Below are 22,891 nucleotides of genomic sequence, written 5' to 3'. Positions count from 1 at the left end.
GCTCTGAGCTGTTAGCACAGAGCCCGACGCGGGGCTTGAACTCACGGACCATGAGATCATGACCTGAGCCGAAGTCGGACGCTTAACCGACTGAGCCACCCAGACGCCCCATAATCATAATAAATTTTAATTACTATACTTCCCAAGCCTTGCTGATCCTTCTGGACTAAGAATTAATCTTATTTTGTCTTTTACAGGCCTTACCTAAAAGCCAAGAATAATTGTCTGAATCCTCCACCTTCTAAATCTGTAAGTAGAAATTAGTCTTTTAAATAATAATCCTTTTAGATGATTAATAATAAAAACAACAAAGATGTTTGCAACCTAAAGACTATGTTGTGCAAAGATATTTCTCATAAATAAAAGATCAATTTGGTTTAGTAAGAGACAGAACCACTTTTTGAAAAGTACAGCATATTATAGTTCTGCTTTGTTAATCAAAAAAAATTCTCAAGTGCACATTGGTCCTCTTAATAACTAACATTAATGGAATATTTACTATGCATCTAGCATTACATTAACTCATTGAGTCCTTACAACCTTATGAGGTAGGTACTTAGTAGCCCCATATTACAGATGAGGGAACTGAGTCACAGAAAGGTTGAGTAACTCCCCAAGGTCACATAGTTATTACATGACAGAGTGAGAACCTGTGATCTTAACCACTTTGGTATGCTGCCATGAAGTTAAATGGCTCTGTAGTCATTAAAAGGGATCATCTTATTGTATCTTCCAAGCTACTTAACAAGATATGCTTCCCAAACAGTTCAATGCAGCTAGGTTATGGATAGAATAGTAAAGTATTCTCAAATTTCCAAGGTTTAAATGGGAGAATTTAGCCTTCTGAAAAGCTGCGTATAACATCATTAGACCCTGTGAAGGAAAGAAAATGTATATAAGGCAAAATTGGTACATCATGATGTGAACAGTTGGGAGTCACTGGGTTAGACTTCTACTTTATGCAGATTGAGTTAGTGTAGCATGCAAATCTTAAAGGAAAAACAAAACAAAACAAAAAAACTCATTCAGAGTTCCCAGAGGCTTCTCTAGAAGCTGACAATACTGTATACCTAACTATCTTTTTTACCCAGTTGTGAAGATAAAAATTAAGTGGGAAAGGCAATTATGAAATAGGAGAAGCTAAAAGGACTAGGCAAATAATAGTCATCATGACAATTGTATAATGCCTTACAATTTATAAAACATGTTTATACCTAATTGTAATAGCTAACATTTGAGTGCTTATTATCCAGATACTGGGCAAGATACTTTATACACAACATCGTAATTAATAATCAAAACAACCCTATAAGAAAGGTGGCCTTATGATTTAATGTCCATTTACCTTTGAGAGTAAAAGGAGGTACTGTTATGTTGGGCCAACAGCCATAAATAAAAACTATCTTGTGAAAAACAGGACATTATGACACCCTTCCCAGAAGATACATATCATTATTATTATTCTCATTTTACAAATGAGAGGACTGAGGCTCAAGGAGATGGAGTACTTTGCCAAAATTATATAACCGGTAAGAGTCAGACTTAAGACTTGAACAAAGTTTTTCCGGCACACTCTTACTGCAGTGCTTCTACTTAAAGAAACACACAAGGTTTTTCATTTTCTGTTCGTCTCTGGCAGTTCTAACATATTGAACCAAGATTTGAAAGGATTCCTTGGAGCCATGCTCTTAAATTTACTGAGAAATAGTAATGTATAATTGTTAAAAACTGCCTAGGTCCAAATGCTAACTCCTTCATTTTCCAGCTAAATGACCTTGGGCAAATTATTGAACTTTGTCTGTAAAATGGAAATAATAGGAGATATCTCATAGAGTTGTTTGAAGAGATTGAGTTAGTATACATTGAAATACATTGAGAAATGTCTACAGACTGGGATATATGTTCCTCTGGAGGTACGTAAAGTATCTCCAATGGGTTCACAGTTTAACAGAATCAGCTTCCAGGTCCTCAACTTCCACATACACTTTTGCCTAAAATTGATTTGTAGAATGTGCCTCACATACAGTTTCTCCTTTCCCACCTCCCTTGTCAATATCATCCTTCTACCATTTTTCAGTTCTTTCTTTCTCTGCTGTTTTAGACAAACCACTCACCCTCCATCCCTAATCTCAATATGATGCTTTGCCCTGAGATGGGAATGCCTACAGAGTACAACGTCAAGGGACAATAGTGAAATAATGGTGTCGATGTTGAGAAAGTCTTTTTCAATTCAGGTGGCTTCCAGTTTTTTACACTCAACATTGTCATCTAGTAGAACATTAAAAATAATTTTTTGCTGAGAGATCACTGTGATTTTTAGCATATGCCTCTAGATGAGTTCAAAGAATTGACTACCACTTACTGGCTGTGACAAAACATCTTCTATTCTCATGAACTTATTTTTTAAATTTTAATTCCAGTATAGTTAATATACAGTGTTAAATTAGTTTCAGGTATGCAATGTAGTGATTCAGCCATTCTATATATTACTCAGTGCTCATTAAGCCAAGTGTACTCTTAATCTTCACCTATTTCACCCATTCCCTCCTTACACCGTCCTCCCTTCATTAACCGTCTGTTTGCTGTCTGTAGTTAAGAGTCTGTTTTTTTTGGTTTGTCTTTTTTTTCCTTTGTGTTGTTTCTTAAATTCCACATATGAATGAAATCAGATGGCATTTGTCTTTCTCTGACTGACTTATTTTGCTTAGCATTATACTCTCTAGATCCATCCATGTTGCAAATGGCAAGATCTCTTTCTTTTTTATGGCTGCATTATATTTATATACACTTCTTTATCCATTCATCTATTGATGGACACTGGACTGCTTCCATAATTTGGCTTTGGAATTTATGCTGCAATAAACATAGGGGTGCATATATCCTATTGAATTAGTGGTTTCATATTCTTTGAGTAAATACCCAGTTGTGTGATTACTGGATCATATGATAATTCTATTTTTAATTTTTTGAGGAACCTCCGTACTGACTTCCACAGTGGCTGCACCAGTTTGCATTCCCACCAACAGTGTATGAAGTTTCCTTTCTTTCCACATCCTTACCAACACTTGTTGTTTGTTGTGTTTTGTTTTGTTTTATGTTAGCCATTCTGACAGGTTGAGATGATACCTCACTGTGGCTTTGATTTGCATTTCCCTGATGATGAGTGATATTGAACATCTTTTCATGTGTCTGTTGGCCATGTGTCTTCTTTGGAGAAATGTCTGTTCATACCTTCTGCCCATTTTTTTAATTGGAATATTTGTTTTTTGATGTTGAGTTGTAAATGTTCTTTATGTATTCTGGATACTAACCCATCTACTTAGTAATGTGAACAAATTTTCTCAATGTTTTTATTTAAAAAGAAAAAGGAATAAAATTGATGCAGACCTCTGTCTCATTCCAGCAACAAATGTCTCCCAATGAATACATAAACTAATTACAGGGATGGGGAGCTCTAACCAACTCATTAAGAGATACATTTCTATTTCTTTATGAAAAAATATTTTCCTTTTCATGTTTAATGATTAGTGATCAGGGTGCCTGGGTGAGTCAGTTGAGGGTCTGACTCTTGGTTTCAGCTCACGTCGTGATCTCATGGTTGTGAGTTCAAGCCCCACATTGGACTCTGTGCTGACAGCATGAAGCTTGCTTGGGATTCTCCATCTCCCTCTCTCTCTCTGCCCCTCCCTGACACACGCTCTCTCTCTCTTTCTCTCTTAAAATAAATAAACTTTTAAAAAATAATAATAATAATAATTAGTGGTCAAAATCAGTAACATTTATCTTCTTTTGCTGAATTATTTCTAGTTACGGCAAATACAAATAAGATAAATTTATAAACATATGCATATTTGTTGAGAAGTATGATAGGGTAATGAACTATATACTGCCAAGCACAAAAATCTAGGAAAGAAATTTTGTGGTGAACTGGAATGAAAATATACCAAGAGAATAAAGGAAACGTGTTACATTTTCAATTTCAAAGAAGTATGTTTGTACAATTTTTTAAAGGGATTATAGTATCAAATTTCATTTTATCTTAAGATGTCAATATTGACAGTGTGCCTGAAATTGCATCTTTTGCAACTATTTAAACTAACAATGCAAAACTTTAGATGTTAACTCTAAAAAGTATGAAAGGGTACAGAGTTTGTCAAAACTATTTTGGGGGGCACCTGGGTGGCTCGGTCGGTTGGGCGTCCGACTTCGGCTCAGGTCACAATCTCACGGTCAGTGAGTTCAAGCCCCGCATCGGGCTCTGTGCTGACAGCTCAGAGCCTGGAGCCTGTTTCAGATTCTGTGTCTCCCTCTCTCTCTGCCCCTCCCCTGTTCATGCTCTGTCTCTCTCTGTCTCAAAAATAAATAAACGTTAAAAAAAAAATTTTTTTTTAAATGATTTTGGGCATGTATGAACAAAAATGCTTGAAAAACACTGATGAGATAAGCTCTACAATTTCTCCCAGCCCTACGATAGCCCTTATTTCATCATATCAGCATTTTTTGTGCGTGTATCTTTTCTATTAGCACTCCTCAGGGACAGGTGTCTTCTCTCATCTTTGCGTCCCCTTAGAGTCTGGCACTGTGCCTAGCATACATTCATAGGTCTGTCTTGATTTAAACCCTTGTCATATATTGTATGTTGTATATTTTCTCCCTCCCCTGGCCTCATATGTCCAGAATAAAGTGACCAAATTCAATTTGAATCGATTGTTCCTTTTGTACATTCTTTAATTTTTTTATCATTTTGATCCATCAATTCTGAGGTAAGTTGTCAGAGACCAGGAGTTAAGAGACTGAAGTTCTAGCTCCAGCGCTGCCTCTAACACCCTGCCTGACCTTGGGCAACTCACTTTCCCTCTCAAGTGAAGGGGCTCAACTTAATGATCTCTAAAATTCCAACCTTGGGGGCACCTGGCTGGCTCAGTCGGTAGAACATGATACTCTTGATGTCAGGGTTATAGGTTCAAGCCTCATAGTGGGTGCGGACACGACCTTAAAAATAAAATCTTAAAAATAATAATAATAAAGTAAAATTCTGACCTTAATGGTCTGTATTTGCATACTGATTGCTGGCTCTTCTGTCAGCCAGATGACTCTTCTAAGCCTAGGTTTTCTCTCAATGTACTACTTAAAACTGCAGACCAATTCTACCACTTACAATAAATTAGCAAGGCCAAGCTAATCTAAAATGAAGATATAAAAACTGAACAAAAGAGAAAATACTTGCAAGTCATATATATGATAAGGACCTACTATCCAGGATATATAACAAACTCTTGCAGCTCAACAATTAAAAAACAACCCAACTTTAAAATGGACAAAGTATAATCATAATAATAATCATAATAATAATAACATGGACAAAATATCCGAATGGACATTTCTCCAAAGAAGATATACAAATGGCCAATAAGGACATGAAAAGATGCTCCATATCATTACCATGAGGGAAATGCAAATAAAAACCACAACGAAATGCCACTGCATACTTACTAGGATGGGCACAAATCAAAAAAGGCATAACAAGGATTAGGGAGGATGTGGAGACATTAGAACCCTTATACAATGTTAGTGGAATGTAAAATGCGACAGCCACTTTGGAAAACAGCTTAGAAGTTCCTCAGAAGTTAAACACAGGAGTTACCATAGGACCCAGCAATTTCATTCCTAGGTATATACCCAAGAGAATTGAAAACACATGTTTACACAAAAGCTTATAACAAATGTTGATAGCAACATTTTTTTATAATAAATAAACTGTTAAAAAAAAAAAAGATTTTAAAAAATAAATAATAAAGTTCATTATTGAAAAATAAAGTGGCAAAGACTGATACATCCTACAATATGGGTAAGTCCCAAAAACATTATGCTAAGTGAAAGAAGCCAGAAACAAAAGGCCACATGTATGATCCCATTACATGAAATGTCCAAAATAGGCAATTTATAGAAACAGAAAGGAGATTTTAGTGTTTGCCACAGTTTGTAGGGAGAGGGAAATGAGGAGTGACTTTTAACATGTATAGGATTTCTTTCTGGGGTAATGAAAATATTCTGGAACTAGACAGTGATGATGGTTATACAGCCTTGTGAATATACTAAAACCCACTGAATTATACACTTTAAAATGGTGAATTCTAGGATCACCTGGGTGGCTCAGTCAGTCGAGTGTCCAACTCTCAATTTCAGCTCAGGTTATGATCCCAGTATCATGGAATCAAGCCCCACATCAGGCTCCGTGCTGAGCATGGAGCCTGCTTAAGATCCTCTCTCTCCCTCTGCTCTTTTTCCCCTCACTTGCTGTCTCAAACAAATGAATGAATGAATGAATGAATGAATGAATGAATAAATAAAAATGATGAATTCTAGGGGATGCAAATTATATCTCAATTAAAAAAAAGAGAACAACTAAGGAATAGCATATGTTTGGAAACATTGATACCATATCCCTGCCTCTTCAGTAAGCAATAATGGAGAGATCAGGGGTGGATGTAATTGTTGGGGCTCAAGGAGTAACCCAGCTATAGCCATGTGCATATACCATCCATCTCTCTGGCTCCCACTTCCAACCCTCCCCTATTTCACCCCTGCAACACTGCCCTACACATACCATTCTAGAGTGAACATCTCTTTGCCCTTAATGCCACATGGTTCTGGTTACAGACTTTCTTTACACACTCACAAAAGTTCACATAGTAATTCTCAACAATATTACCAAATCAAAAATAAAGAGTGGTAACTCTATCACTCCCATATCTTCCCCTAGAGAAATATAATCTACAAATCTCTGCCAAATTCTCCTTTCTGAATACTTGTTTTCAATGCAAATACTCTAGAATCTACAGTGGCTTGCTCCTATTATCTATCATATCAATTCTTTAATTTTTTTTTACATTCATTTAGTTTTGAGAGACAGAGACGGAGCACAAGTGGGAGAGGAGCAGAGAGAGAATGAGAAACAAAATCCAAAGCAGGCTCCAGACTCTGAGCTGTTAGCACAGAGCCCAGAGTGGGGCTCGAACTTACAAACCATGAGATCATGACCTGAGCCGAAGTCGGACGCTTAACCAACTAAGCTACCCAGGCGCCCCACCATATCAATTCTAAACTCCCCTCCCTTGTTTTTGAAGTTCTCTATAATCTATCTCTGCCTTTCTTATCCAGGATTAAATCACATGGCTGAAACATTTACTTGTTAATAATGTAGAATCTAACCTTAAAACCCTGTCCTGACTTTACAAATATGACTTTCTACTGAGATATTAGATTTAATTGAAAACTGTTCCAAAGTGTCTCTGGCCTCCCAGCATCTACCACTTACCTATCCTTGCCACTGATATCCAGGGACAAAACAAAGTTTCTTGAGTAACACTGTGACCTTTACAAAGGCAATGTTGTTTAAAAAAAAAATAAAAGTATAGCAATACACTCTACTACTAGGAGGAAGTTGAGAGACATCCTAACATAAGTTTATTATGTATGTATTTTTCCAGAGTCCCTAGAAGGACACTTCATTTGAGACATAATGAGCATTCAGCAAGCACTTGTTCAATTGAGGCAAATTTGTTTTTTAAACAGCAATTTTTGTATGTTCACTGCATCTCTGCTTAATTCTATCAAGCTAAAATATTCTGATATATTTCTAATAGGAGTTCAAATTATAAAGATCATCTATTAGCGAGACTATATTTCCCAGATTCGGCTTTCTTCAATGAAATTCTAAGTAAAATAACTATTTTTTTTTTTTAATTTTAAAAGCAATGAACTATTGTTATAAAATTTACTTTTTGATATTTTTCTTTGTCTTTTTAGACTATTGTACCCAAAAAGAATGTTACCAATTATGTTGCTTTGCCTGCCAAAGCTACAAGACCCATCAGCACTGAACTCCAGCCCCGACCTGCCAAAGGCCCAGGATCCCAGCAGCCAAAGTTGGAGCCACCAAAACTTCTGGGCAAAAGGCTGACTTCAGGATGTGTTTCTTCTAACTTAAACTCTAAGCCTTTCAGCAATAGTCAACAACACCATGAAGAGGGATCATCCACTACTGGTGAACTGCCTACAGAAACTATGGGGTCACTTAATATACAGGAACTGAAAACTGCAAAGCAGCAGGTAGCAGATCAAGGAAATACTAAGTGTGCAGACTCTGTGGACTGTAACCATGTTGAAAATGAATCCTTAGATAGCTTTCTAAAAGAGATAAACAAAGAAAACTTGCCCCAAACCTTACTAGACTCTGAAAGGAAGTCAAATCCTGAATTATGGACAATATGTAAGCCAAAGACTAATTCTTATAATCAAACCAAGAGCAGTTTGGCTCCTAAACAAGCCTTGGGCAAAAGTTCTGGGAATAGTGCTTTTCTGAAAGACCGAGTTAATAAACAATTTGTTGGAAAAACACAAATTAGGATTCCACCAGTAAAGTCACAGCAACTCTCTAGAGGAACAAACCTTGCAAGACCAGGAGAAAAACTCCCAAAGACGGCTCCCTATCACTACGTTCAGACCCTTAGTAGGACTCAAGCATCAAGGAAACCAGTGGTCAAGGACATAAAGGATATAAAGATTAATAGGGATAAATACGAAAGACCAACAAATGAAACTAAGGTACAGTCACACACTGTTACTGAACAGAAAGTAAAACACACCAAACCCCAGACATGCCCTAGTGTGCTTCCGGGAGGCTGTAACAACAGACATCCAAACACTAGGCAAGATCAGAAATCCACTCAACCTTGTTGTAGATCTCGGACATCATGTGCACTACAAAAATCAAAAGCCGTAAGTCAAAGGCCTAATTTGATAGTTGGCAGTTTTAATTCAGTCGTTCCAAGCACCCCTAACATAACAGCAAATGGAACCAATGGGAATAAATGCAGCAACAGCTGTCAACAAAAAGCACAGATTTTGGACACCAAGTTGAAAAAGACTCTTCCCCAGAACCATTTTCTCAATAAGACAGCTCCCAAAACTCAAGCTGGTAACAAAACCATACATGGAGGAAGAGTCCCAAATGGGACCCAAACTAATCCAAATATTAAGAAGAAGATCACAGCAGAGGACCGAAGGTACTTTGCTTTATGTCCATGATTTTGCAGTTTTAGATGATTAAGCGTATTGACCATCAGGAATACTCAGTCAGGACATAGGCCATAAATAATGGCTTCTGAGTAATTTTTAGCTACAACCCTATAAAAAACATTGGAAGCAAATACAACAAGTACTAAGACTTGGTAGAGCTGGGTGGTATAGACAGGTATTATAAATTATTCTCTGTATTCTTTGTATACTTGAAAATAATTTATTTTTTAAAAAGATATTGAAACAAAATGGTTGAATAAGAAATAGGAGTTGCAGGGGCACCTGGGTGGCTCAGTTGGTTAAACCTCCAACTTCGGCTCAGGTCAGGATCTGATGGTCCATGGGTTCAAGCCCCGCATCAGGCTCTGTGCTGACAGCTCAGAGCCTGGAGCCTGCTTTGGATTCTGTGTCTCCCTCTCTCTCTCTCTGCCCCCCCATCACACTCTGTCTCTCAAAAATAAACATTTTTTTTAATTTTTTTTAACTTTATTTAGTTTTTTGACAGAGAGAGACAGAGCATAAATGGGGGAGGGTCAGAGAGAGGGAGACACAGAATCCGAAACAGGCTCCAGGCTCTGAGCTATCAGCACAGAGCCCGACACGGGGCTCGAACTCACGGACCACGAGATCATGACCTGAGCCGAAGTCAGCCACTTAACCGACTGAGCCACCCAGGCGCCCCAAAAATAAACATTAAAAAATTTAAAAAGAAAGAAAGAAAGAAAGAAAGAAAGAAAGAAAGAAAGAAAGAAAGAAAGAAAGAAAGAAAGAAAGAAATAGGAATTGCAGATGTAGCCTACTCAACAAGTAGCCTACAGGGACTGAACAACAATAGAAGAGGGCAAAATAGGAGGAGCCTGAGTAGTGAGTTTACATAGCTAGGAAGTGGGGAGTTGGTAGTCCCTTCTGAAGCAGACCAATGGTTAAATCCAGAAAAGTTATCAGGGAAGAAGGAACAGGAAACTTCCATGAGTGTGAGCAGGCCAAGTTTTGGAAAGTAAGCTAAGACAAAGAAGAAAATCAGTTCACATACAGAAATCAGTATCTCTGGGTGCTGGGGGTTAACATCAACATGCATGATGCTTGAAACCAAGCCAAAGGATTTCACACTTCCTGCCCAGGACCAGACATAGTCTCATAATGTGGTGACCCTCCCAGGAGAAGCACCTATGTATTGGAGTAGACTTCAACTTGGTTGGAGTAGAAAATAGGGAGATTCCTGACTGACAAGGGTGAAAAGAACATGTAAAATTAGATGGTAGCCAAAGAGTACAGCAGGGTAAAGTGAGGGCAGGATCTGTTCTCTGAATACAGCCCTGAACACCACCAACAAGCTCTCTGCCCTCCTGAAGAGACAGAAAATAAACAGCTTAATTTAGGATGATGCGATTGAGAGAGACTGGGCTGACTTCTTTAGATAGAAGAGAAGGGTTAGGGAGGTACTTTTCAACAATGACGTCTGGTCTAGGAAAAGGATAGTGACAAAAAGAAGAAGGATGACCCTTCTAAGCAAAAAGAAAACTGAGTACAAAGACCCCAAGCTGGTGAATGAGGAAGTCACGGTCCCTCCCATGCAGTTCGTAGTCTAGACCAGACAATAGATGATGGGTCTTAAGACAGTGTGTGGAATGCTGACCACATTTGATTATACAAGAGGAATCTGTGGAGAGCGATAGATCACTCACTCATTGCTGGAGTGTTCCTTGAGCACCTACCATGTGCTGGGCATTGGGAGATAACAGTGGTGACCACACAGTCACAAGTCTACCTTAATGGAGCTTTTTCTCTGATGTATCTATGGAAAGTGCTAGAATAATAAAATCATAGCATTGAGGTCCTGGGAATAAGTTGACTTTAGAAAAGGTAAGTTCCCTGTTCATTCATGATTGGGAGGAAGGCTGAGATCGGAAGAATGCCAGGAGCATAAGGGAAGCACATGCCAAACATCTCAGCTTCTGTCATTAAGTAGGTGGTTCACATGTAGGTGAAGCGGGGCAGTTGGAGCTGAAACAAGCACTATGAATTGTGCTCTGGAGTCAAGGAAACAAGAAGGTTAATTAGTTATTGACATTTGGGAAAAACAAAACCATAAGGTCAGAAAACAGATCGGTGGTTACCAGGAGCTGGGCATGAAGAGCAGGGTTGACTACCAAGGAGCATGAGGACATTTTTGAAGGTATTATATCTTCATTGTTGCTATGCTTACATGACCATATGCATTTGTCAGAACTCGCAGAACTGTACATTTAAAAAGGTGAATTTTACTGTATGCTACTGAACACTTGTGTGTTCTAGACATTGCGCTAGGCACTGGGACATCCAAGGTTTCTGCCTTCATGGAACTTGCATTCTAGTGGAGAAGACAGAAAATCAACACATTGATGAAACAGACAGAGTAATTACAGATAATTACCTCTTCAAGAAGGTGTCATTTGAGCAGAGGACTGAATAAAAATGATACTACAAGACCTTGAGGCAGGCATGAGCATGGGTCAGGTAACTGAAGGGTTACCAGAGCTCCTGGAGGGGAAGAGTAAGAGGGAAAGTGGTACGACATGAGTTCGGAGAGGCACGGAAAGCATGTTTAATTTTATTCCAAGAGGCATAGGAAGTTCCTGGCTGTGACTCAGTCTGCTTCACACTTTCAAGATCACTCTGGCTACTGTGCACACAATGTATTTGATAAGGGCCGGAGTGGAAGCAAGGACATGAGTTAAGAAGGAGGCTGCTATAGCCTTTCAGGCAAAAGGTTAAAGTGATATGAACTAGGATGATAGTAGTAGAGCTAGAAGCCTGTACCATGATGTGTCAGGTATGGGGAAGAAAGGACCACTCAAAGACCACTCCTAGTTTTAGGTCCTAGCAGCTGGGCAGCTTGGGGCACTGTTTATCAATGTAGAAAAGACTGTTCAGGAATAGGTTTGGAGATGACAATCAAGAGCTTTGTTTTGGACAGCATTAAATTTGAAATGCGTGCCAGACCTCAAATACAAAATAGCAACTAGGTACTGGGTTTTACAAAGCTTGGGGCTCTTTGTAAACCTCTGGGCTGAAATGTACATCTGTGAGTTATAAACATGTAGTAATGTAAAGAAGCTGAAGAGCCTACATTCAAATGCTTAAGTGTAAGGTCTTGGTGCCTCCCCCAACAGCAGTCTGTTGGCTGCTTAGAAGCGGGAGCAGAGAATGTGGAGAGTGAAGGAGAGCAAGGACATGGCACCATCGGAGACTAGCTACTTAAGAGTCCTGAAATTAGTGATCTTGTTTAGGAACAAAGGGGGTCATGTGCGGTGATCTTGTTTAGGAACAAAGGGGGCTAAGGAACTGGGCAAAGTGGGTCACTCTGGCCAAGACCCTACTGAGGGCAGAGTGCAGGTTTGGTGGGTCAGGTTGAGTGGCTGATAGAGAGCTTATGGTGAGAGAAATGGAGTGCTGAGTTCATCATCTCAGAGCTAGGGGGATGTCTTAGTGCCAGAGGTAATATACAGGAGAAATGAAAATTTCTAGAGAAAACTAATGAAAATGAAAAAAAAGAAAAAGAATGAAGAATAATCGTGAAGTTGAGGAATTTGAAGACTGAGATACTAGCCACCAGTAATCCTAGTAATCCCTCTGCAGTCTGCCTTCTGAAGGGTAGGAGCAACCAATGCTGCCATTACCCCTTTGGAAATTGTCTTTAATTCCATTCTCCTGACTCTGTATGTTGTTGAAGGTATGTAGTAGTACTCCATTCATGCATACCTTATACTCTGGAAGTGTGACTACATACAAAAAGAAACCTAAAGCATTTTCCCACTCCACTCCACCCCACCCCTTTAATTTTATGACAGGAAACAACTGGAAGAATGGCAGAAATCTAAGGGGAAAATCTATAAACGGCCTCCTATGGAACTTAAAACAAAAAGAAAAATAATAGAGGAAATGAATATTTCGTTCTGGAAGAGTATGGAAAAAGAAGATGAAGAAAAGAAAGCACAACTTGAACTGTCCAATAAAATTAACAACACTCTGACAGAATGTCTGCAGTTCATTGAAAGGGTGAGTATAAGTAAGCTCCCAAAGCTTGGCCCGCAGTCTTAGAGTTTTTAAACATTTTTCTTAAATACGGTGTAAGAGAGATAACCTCCGTCTAAGTAGAAATTCAGCTGCTCTTTTTATATAGAAGAAGAATAGCACTAATAATAATGGCATGCATTTAAACAATAGCTCTTGTATGCCGGGCACTGTTCTAACACTTTACTTATATTATCTCATACAATTATCATAATAACTATTACCATGCCCACTTTACAAATGAAACTGAGGCACAAAGAAGTTGGAAAACGAACCCAAGCAGTCTGCCTCTGGAGGGATCCAAAGGAGTTTTGCCTTTTTTCGCCATCAAGGTCAAAAAAGTAAATATTTGACATTTGGATATGAAGCTGAAGTCAAAGTCAAGGTCATGTGTAAAATTAGATTATCCTAAAGACTAGGTGGCTATAAATGGCATTGAAATTATATCTTGGATTCTGCGATAAGGATAAAGGAGATGGTAAGCAAAGGGTATGATCCTCAGGAGATGCCTTGAAGGAAAATTATATTAATAAAAAATAATTGGATAGACGTCTACACTAAGGTCCTTGCCTGAAGCAAACCCAGTTCTGTGCTTTGGCTGGTGGTGTTGGACAGAAACATAAAAAGGAAACCTTCAGTTTAGGTCCACTCCAGGCAATTTTCTCACAAAATTCACTTAAACGTTAATTATTTCTCCTTTATGGAATTAAAGTTCCATTCTTTTGTTGTTGTTGCTCTGTCTTGTATTTTCATTGTATTAAAGAAAATGCAATACATGCATTTCATTGTATTAAAGAAAATGCAATACATGCATACAATAAGAAATACATTCTTATTATTAAAAACATTACGGGATGCCTGGGTGGCTCAGTCAGTTAAACGCCTGACTTTGGCTCAGGTCATGATCTCATGGTTTGTGAGTTCAAGCCCCGCATCTGGCTCTGTGCTGACAGCTCGGAGCCTGGAGCCTGCTATGAATTTTGTGTCTCCCTCTCTCTCTGTTCCTCCCCCTCTCACACTCTGTGTGTGTCTCTCTCTCAAAAATAATTAAACATGTCTTAAAAAATTAAATTAAATTAAATTAAATAAAAACCTTTCAAACACTGTAGAAAATGACCAGTGTTCCCCACTGACCATGCCCGCACACACACGCACAGGGACACACACACAGTTAGGCATCCCAGGTTTCTCCCAAAAGATGCCCACTATTGCCAGTTATCCATCCAGACAGCTTTTATGTATGTACATACCATGTACATACATAGAGAAATGAAGTATATAGTTTTGTGAGTTGCAATTATTTTATTCCAGATTTTTATGTATGCTCTTTGGTTGTCTTTTCTTGTGTTTCCCTAATATTAGTATCTTGTTGGCTTTGCCAAATAGTTGGGTATTTTCCTTTTTTCCTGTACTCTAAAAATAGTTTATACAACATGATAGTTACTTTTTTCTTTGAAGGTGTGGTAAGGACTTGCCCATAAGGTTATCTGGACTATGGGGTAATTTTGGGTATATCTTTTCCATTTTTTCTGTGATCATTGATCTATTTAGGTTTTGTATTTCTCGAGCTAATTCTAGTAATTCAATGCCTTTTATTTAAAGATTTCTTTATTAATCTTTTTAAAAGGCCATCTTGGGGTTTTATTGATTTTTTTTTCTCTTGCATCAATGTCTGCATCTAATTTTATGTTTACTGGTTTTTATTAGCCTTTTTAGTTGAAAGCTGAAATCATTTATGTCAGTCTTTCTTATTTTCTTAAAAATATATTTAATGCTATAAATTTGGGGCACCTGGGTGGCTCAGTCAGTTAAGCATCACACTTTGCCTCAGGTCATGATCTCGTAGTCCATGAATTCGAGCCCCAAATTGGGCTCTGTGCTGACAGCTCAGAGCCTGGAGCCTACTTCGGATTCTGTGTCTCCATCTGCCCCTCTCTCTGCCCCTCCCCCACTCACATTCTATCTCTCTCTCAAAAATAAATAAACATTTAAAACAAAATATTTTGGGGCGCCTGGGTGGCGCAGTCGGTTAAGCGTCCGACTTCAGCCAGGTCACGATCTCACGGTCTGTGAGTTCGAGCCCCGCGTCAGGCTCTGGGCTGATGGCTCGGAGCCTGGAGCCTGTTTCCGATTCTGTGTCTCCCTCTCTCTCTGCCCCTCCCCCATTCATGCTCTGTCTCTCTCTGTCCCAAAAATAAATAAAAAACGTTGAAAAAAAAAAAAATTTAAAACAAAATATTTTTTTAAGCTATAAATTTGCCTCTGAATTTAGCTCTGGTTATATCCTTTATGTTTGACTAGGTCATGTTCTGTATTAGTCAGAGTCAAGTCAGAAAAACAGAAACTGCACCAGGTATCTTAATAGAAAGAATGTAATGTAAAGGTTGGTTTCACAGTGTCTTATGTGAGTTCCCTCGAAGCAAATCTAAGAGGAGAATTTGTGTGAAAGTAATTTATTAGGAAGAGGATCCCAGGGAAAACTGGGAGGGGAGTGAGGATGTGGGGCCAGGAAGGGCAGGAGGCCAAGTAGGATGTGGTATCAAGCAAAATCCAATGACTGTAACTGGCAAAATGCCACAGGGGAGCTCTGGAGACTATGGACCAGACCTCTCAGAGTCATCCTGATCAGGGGCAAAGAAGCTATAGTAGTAATACCTCCATGGTCATTGACTAATGGGGGGAGCAGGCAGGGAAGGGGTGGACAAAAATTCCCAGGCACTTTGACTCTCTGGACACATACAAAGAGGAGCAGATGCTGGCTGTTGGACTTGAAAGCACTTTCTGAGCCTGTGTGCACAAAAATGGTAAAGGGACCATCAGGAGAGGTATGGGTACTACACACAGGGCCGACTACAAAAGAGAACCTGAGATAACAGTGGCAATAACTTCAGGAAGCAGCTAGCACCCACTGGGTCTAGGGGAACAAAGAGAGGTTGAGGGTGTCCGAACCTAGAAGTTAGGAGAGACAAACTCCAACTCTCAAGGAGGGCATACTACCCAGCAGATGTTGGGACCACAGGAACTGGAGGAGGCGCCCAGCAGGGCTGGATCTCAGACCTTGAGGAAAGGATGCTACCCAATTGGTGCTCTTGCCTCTGAAAGAGCACAGTGAGGCAGGATCTGTAAATGCCAGAAAAAAATGGTTGAGGCTAGAACCAACTATTGCTGCCAGAGTGAAGGACCATTGCTGGAGTGACGAAAGCAAATGGGAAAGAGGAAGTCCCTCTCTTCTCCATCCCCACCATCTCCCTCTAGCCCCACATACTGGCAGAGCCCAGCATAGAGCTGCTGTGAAAACAGTGATTTACAGAATTCCAGCCCCAGTGTCACAGCAGAGGATACAAGGTGGGTTTGGAGCTAGGAGACCATAGCTTAATAATTGACATAAGTTCTCATTGTTGTTCATTTCTAAATAGTTTGAGGTTTCCATTTTGAGTTGTTTAACCCAAAAGTTATCTTAGAAGAACATCTTTTAACTTCCAGATAGAGTTTTGTTTTGTTTTGTTTTGTTTTGTTTTGTTTTGTTTTGTTTTGTTTTTTCCTGTCTTTCTTCCAGCTTTTAATTATACTGCATTGTGAATGTAGCCTGTATGTGTTCTGCTTGATAGAATATGTTGAAATTAATGTCTAATCAGTCTTGGTGAACGTTCTATCTCTTAGATGGATATTGGAATTCCTGAGTAATAGATGTATCCTCCAGAACTCTTTTAAATTTTCTTTCGTACTCTTCATTTCTTTGTTCTGTCTTAATCGATTCTGGGAGAATTCCACAGCCAAATTTTCAGCTGATTGATTTCCTCGTCAACTCCTTTGAGGTTTATGCCTCTTTCGTGTAGTGTTGGTTTTCTCAAACACTGATGATTCTTGATTGTGAGGTTACCTTTGGGTCTCCCCCATCGCAGGAGGAATAGGAGGTTCTGCTTGGCTGAGTGTGCCAAGACATGGTAGCTCCCCATATTCCTTCTGCTCTGGGTACAGGCCAGAAGGACACCAAATCAGTGAGGCAATTTTAAAATTTACTTTTTGTGAGGGGCACCTGGGTGGCTCAGTCAGTTAAGCGTTCAACTTCAGCTCAGGTCATGATCTTGCACTCCGTGAGTTCAAGCCCCATGTTGGGCTCTGTGCTGACAGCTCAGAGCCTAGAACCTGCTTCAGATTCTGTGTCTCCCCCTCTCTCTCTCTCTCTCTGCCTCTCTCCCACTTGTGCTCTGTCTCTCTCTCTCAAAAATAAATAAACATTAAAATATTTTTTTAAATATAAATAAATAGGGGCACCTGGGTGGCTCAGTCGGTTGAGCGTCCAACTTCGGCTCAGGTCATAGTCTCGCGGTTTGTAAGTTCGAGTCCCACGTTGGGCTCTGTGCTGACAGCTCAGAGCCTGGAGCCTGCTTCAGATTCTGTGTCCCCCTCTCTCTCCACCCCACCCCTGCTTGTGCTGTCTCTCTCTGCTTTCAAAAATGATTAAACATTTAAAAAAAATTTTTAATATAAATAAATAAATAAAGTTACTTTTTGTGAGATTTAGCCCTTTTTATATACACCTGCATGGGTCCTCAACACACACACATATACACACCCCTATGACCCTTGCTTACCTGTGCCATTCTTCATAGTTCCATTAGAGATATATGGAAATTATTATGCATATATGAGAAGTATATGAATGTTGATTACTCTAGGGTTTGGTTTGGTTTTGGGTTTGGTTTTGCATAAAAAGGTAAAGATATTCCTTACCTTCAGCTATGATAAACATTTTCCTATTTGGTCTCATGTAACTCTTAAAATTTAATGACTAGTGTCAAAATGCATTGAAATATACTGTTTAAATGGATGCCTCTTATTATATGTAAATTGTACCTCAGTAAAATTGAAATTTTTTTTAAATTAAGAAAAAATGATCAGACTGATTCCTGCCAAACTTCTCTGATAAATATTAGATGTGAGAATAACAGCAAGATGGTAATAATTACCTCTGGCTTTTTTTTTTTACAGGGTATACTTTCTAATGAAGTATTTACCATATTGTCCAGTATTCCTGAGGCCAAAAAATTTGCTAAATTCTGGATCTGCAAAGCAAAGTTATTGGCCAGTAAAGGTACCTTTGATGTCATTGGGCTATATGAAGAGGCCATTCGAAATGGGGCAACAGTGAGTATCTGTCTCGGGTGGGTGATTTCCTGAAAATTCTTTCGTGTGAGTTCTCTGTTGCTTGCAATATGGCAGTTATACAATGCCATGTGAAACTTCTAATTCACATCATAAAGTTATGCACAGAATATGAAACACAGCATGTCCTTTATGTACATTTAATTAAAATTTTATTTGGTAGAAAATAGTGTTACATGTAAACCAACAGAATCACTGTTCTTGTCAAGTGATTGTGTCTCACTTTACACTCACTGTAGAAATATGCACTTATGGAAAGTTATAACATCGATATGCAGTACTTACAAAGTCACACCTCACCATGAAGAACCAAAAAATACCTTAAGCCCACTACATCAATATTCACATGGCAACAATTCAGAGCCAGTGCCTGAAAAATAAATTTAATTCTAAAACCTAGTAAAACCATCATTTCTCTATAACTTTTTTTTTTTAATTTTTTTAACGTTTATTTATTTTTGAGACAGAGAGAGACAGAGCATGAACAGGGGAGGGGCAGAGAGAGAGGGAGACACAGAATCTGAAACGGGCTCCAGGCTCTGAGCTGTCAGCACAGAGCCTGACGCGGGGCTCGAACCCACGGACCATGAGATCATGACCTGAGCCGAAGTCGGCCGCTTAACCGACGGAGCCACCCAGGCGCCCCTCTATAACTTTTTTTTAACAAAGACTGCATCCAGCAGTTTTATAACTCTTTTCACTTAAATGTCACTTACCAGCGTCATTTTATATTTCTCCGTACCTCTTCCCATGAGAGTTCAAAGTCAGAGTTGTACATGCACATAAATAGTCAAAAGAGTTCAATAAGGTTCTTTCCCTGAGGACTCTGTGCCCCTCCTCTCCCATTTCCCACCTCCTGGAGCAAACTGGTTATTTTCATATTTACCTTGAATAATTTCACATAGTGTGCTTGTTTTTCTGTTTCTTGATTTTTCAGTTTTAGACATGACTTGTAGACTTCCAGCTGTGCAGGATGAGGATTTCACCCCCTTTCTCACACATGCCTGCATGGATCCCCAAGAGACACATGCCTGCAGACTTTTGCCATCCTCCATATTTCCATTAGAGTCCTATGGAAATCCTGGTTACTAGTGTTATGAATAATCCTGTGTTTACACTGTTATGAATATATAAGAAATACATGACTGCTCTGAGCCATGTGGTGTATACTATGATTATTTTGCCTTTCATGCACAACTTTCTACTTTTCCTGAAGTTAATTATTTTTTTTAATGTTTATTTTTGAGAGAGAGAGAGAGAGACAGAGTATGAGTGGGAGAGGGGCAGGGAGAGAGAGAGGGAGACACAGAATCTGAAACAGGCTCCAGACTCTGAGCTGTCAGCACAGAGCCCAACACGGGGCTTGAACTCACAAACTGCAAATTCATGACCTGAGCCGAAGACAGACACTCAACCAACTAAGCCACCCAGGCGCTCATGGCCGTGAGATCGAGCCCTGAGTTAGGCTCTGCACTGAGCGTGGAGCTTGCTTAAGATTCTCTCTGTCCCTCTTTCTTTCTCTCTCTCTCTCTCTCTCTCTCTCTCTGTCCCTCCCCTGCTCACGCTTTTTTTTCCCTCTCTCTCAAATAAATAAATAAACATTTTTTAAAAAGTTCTGAAAACATGGATGAGGTTTTACCATAGGGTGATCTGGCTGAGCAGATTCGTTGAAGAACCCTCAATATGAGTGTCTTCAGGTCTTTCCTCTAAAATTGGTCATATTCTTGGGCACCTGGGTGGCTCAGTCAGTTAAGCATCTGACTCTTGATTTCAGCTCAAGTCATGATCTCAGGGTCATGAAATTGAGCCCCTCATCAGGCTCCACACTGGGCGTGGAGCCTACTTAAGATTCTCTCTTTCCCTTTCTCTCTTAAAAAATAGATGGATGGATAGATGATAGATAGATAGATAGATAGATAGATAGATAAAACTGATCATATTCTCTAAAGAAGGATCTTCCAATCTCTTCCTGGGAGCTGGAAACCAGGCTACCAGTGTTGTGAGGGAGAAGAGATCTGGGAGTCTCAACCTTCAGCATGGAAACTTTCATTTATCCCTTTTTTTCAGTCTCAGACATGCATGATATTCCCCAGAGACTTGGAAAATATATCCCCAGTTTTCTGTTAGGATAAAGAGTTGGAGGTCTGACTGCTGGACAGATGCTCAAGAGTCCTCTTGATTTGGACCTGACCATTCATTCCTGAGCCTTTAAAGGCCCTGGGGTTGAATCATGTTGTTTCTCAGCTACATTGCCAGTTTAGGATCTGGCTCTTCCAAGTTGGTTAAATTGGTCATCTCTTCCTTCTACTTTCTAGCTTCCAAATCTTGTTGCCATTTCTTTTCTTTGCCGTCATTGCCTCCTTTAATCCCATTACCATTCAGGGATTAGAAATATATATATATACAGGGACACCTGGGTGACTCAGTCCCTTAAGTGTCGACTTTGGCTCAGGTCATGATCTCACAGTTTGTGAGTTGGAACCACTCGTCAGGCTCTCTGCTGTCAGCACAGAGCCTGCTTTGGATGCTCTGTCCCCCTCTGTCCCTCCCCGCCTCTCTCTCTCACATGCATACTCTCTCTCTCTCTCAAAAATAAATAAACATTTAAGAAATAAATGTACATTCAGTCTATCATTTTTAACTAGAAGCCTGTAAAAATGTAAAATACGATTGATAAATTTTTTATATAATTCAGACTTTTTGCAATATGTTCTGTACATTTATTCCCATTCCCTTAAGCTTAAAGCACATTAGACTTTATGAAAATTGTATAAATAGCTTTGCTTTTATGCTCTATTGTTAGTTGATATCTATTATTTATTTGATACAGAATCCCAGATCAGAAACACCAACGTCCAAATAGAATATTCCTATGAGAAACTACAGTTCATTTATGATGTTATGGCTCATGGCATGGTTTACATACTTTGAAAAAGGAAGGCTATCTCAGATAATGTTACCAGAAAGTTACTTTTCTGTAATGGTTTTTTCCTAATGTTGTGGTTTTTTTTCCTAATGTTATGTTTTTTATGCTATGTTTAATATTATGTTTTATATGTTATATTTAATGTTATGTTTTTTATGTTATGTTACTAAATAAGAGAAGAAAGAAAGGAAATGCTGGAGAAAATTTCCCAAAATGCTAACTAACGGCTATATTTGGGTGATGGGATTATGGGTGATTTCTCTTTTTAAGTTTGACTATTGTTCAATTTTTCTGTAATGAGGTATATGCCTTTTATGATTAAAAACAAAAATTCAGTTAAGAGAACACTAAAAACGTATGCTGCATTTTCTGTACAGCTAACTTTACATCTTTGGGCCAGAATCTTTATGTGGGAACACATCTTTAGTGGGATTATATGAGACAATAAGAAAATTAATTAATTTAGAGAAATGTCATTATAGACAACTTTCCATAAGCACATCTCTTCTTTAAAGTCAAGCATGCTAGCATTTAACCAACATTTTCTTTGTTCCTTCATTTTTCACCTAAAGTTATAAATCTGAAATTTTTTAAATATTATTTATTGTTCGACAAGAGATTAAAAAAGGAAACATTTTTATTATAAAAATAAGTTCATTTGATGTTAAGCAAAGTTGCTTGGATCATTTTCCCCATGCAAGTTTTTAATACTGTTTATGTATTTTCTTCCTTCCAGCCAATACAAGAGTTGCGTGAAGTTGTTCTTACTATTTTGCAAGACACAAACAGAACCACAGAAGGTATTGGTATTTTTTGCATTTAAATGCACTCCCTCCAGCCACTCACGTAAAAGTCATTGAGGAACACGTAGAGAAAAAAGAAATGAATTAAAAGTCCCCTGAAATGCCTCTCACTTCTTGGTTTCCATGGCCTAGTTTTTTCAGCCATCATCATCGGCTGATCTATTTCTATTATTACAAGTAAATGTACTGCTCAACACCAAACAAAGGTTGTTTTCACAAGAGCAGCCTAGAGGAGGGTGTCTTGCTTCCCTGGATTTCTAGGTGGGAGGAGACGAGTGGCTCTTTCTCAGACAAGACCAAGGCAAAAGAGAGAGATGCCTCGGAGTGAGTTCCATGTTCCGTGATAACAACCCCCCAGCACTTACACACCCAAATTCACATTATCACCTTTAACAATGGCCAGAGCAGGCGTCTTTTCACTTAGTTAACCATTGGTCAGAACATTTAGAGAGCGCTTCTATGAAAAACACTGTGCCAAATACAGTGAGTGGCCCACTATAATTGCTTACGTTTGTTATATGAGTAGCAAGAAAAACAAGCTACCTTGAGAAAATAAAATAGATTATTTTTATGACCTTGGAAGGTGACCAAATATTTTCCTTTAAGACAGATTGAACTTTGAGAAACAATCAAGTCATGTGGAATGATAGCTAACTAACCCATTACTTGGGTATTAAGGTCTGAGTAATAGTATCTCATCCCAGGGTAGGAGGGGATGTTAATCCTAGTGAGTCAAGAAAATTGACCCAAGATATGGTATAAGGGTAAAAGGCCAATGATTATCCCTAAGGAACTTCTCTCAAGAGAGAATAAGAGACGGGGGGGGGGGGGGAGGACGGCGGTATGTGTTCAGAATGTTGAA

The 22,891-nt window shown here is 39.0% G+C and overlaps 1 protein-coding gene across 3 annotated transcripts in view; it reads left to right on the top strand.

Moving 5' to 3' along the window:
* The window catches only part of CKAP2L (cytoskeleton associated protein 2 like), a 29,614-nt gene that overhangs the window by 3,700 nt on the left and 3,023 nt on the right, over positions 1 to 22,891 (top strand). For all 3 annotated transcript variants that reach the window (XM_058683321.1, XM_058683323.1, XM_058683322.1), the window contains exons 3-7: positions 198 to 249; positions 7,810 to 9,068; positions 12,912 to 13,119; positions 18,127 to 18,282; positions 21,963 to 22,026. In XM_058683321.1, coding sequence (XP_058539304.1) covers positions 198 to 249; positions 7,810 to 9,068; positions 12,912 to 13,119; positions 18,127 to 18,282; positions 21,963 to 22,026 — 1,739 coding nt within the window. The remainder of the gene's footprint in view (positions 1 to 197; positions 250 to 7,809; positions 9,069 to 12,911; positions 13,120 to 18,126; positions 18,283 to 21,962; positions 22,027 to 22,891) is intronic.

This window comes from Neofelis nebulosa, chromosome 9 (assembly GCF_028018385.1).
Source record: "Neofelis nebulosa isolate mNeoNeb1 chromosome 9, mNeoNeb1.pri, whole genome shotgun sequence".
NCBI classification, from domain to species: Eukaryota; Metazoa; Chordata; class Mammalia; order Carnivora; family Felidae; genus Neofelis; species Neofelis nebulosa.
Note: the sequence above shows the minus strand (reverse complement) of the source record. Positions and strands in the feature narration are given on the sequence as shown.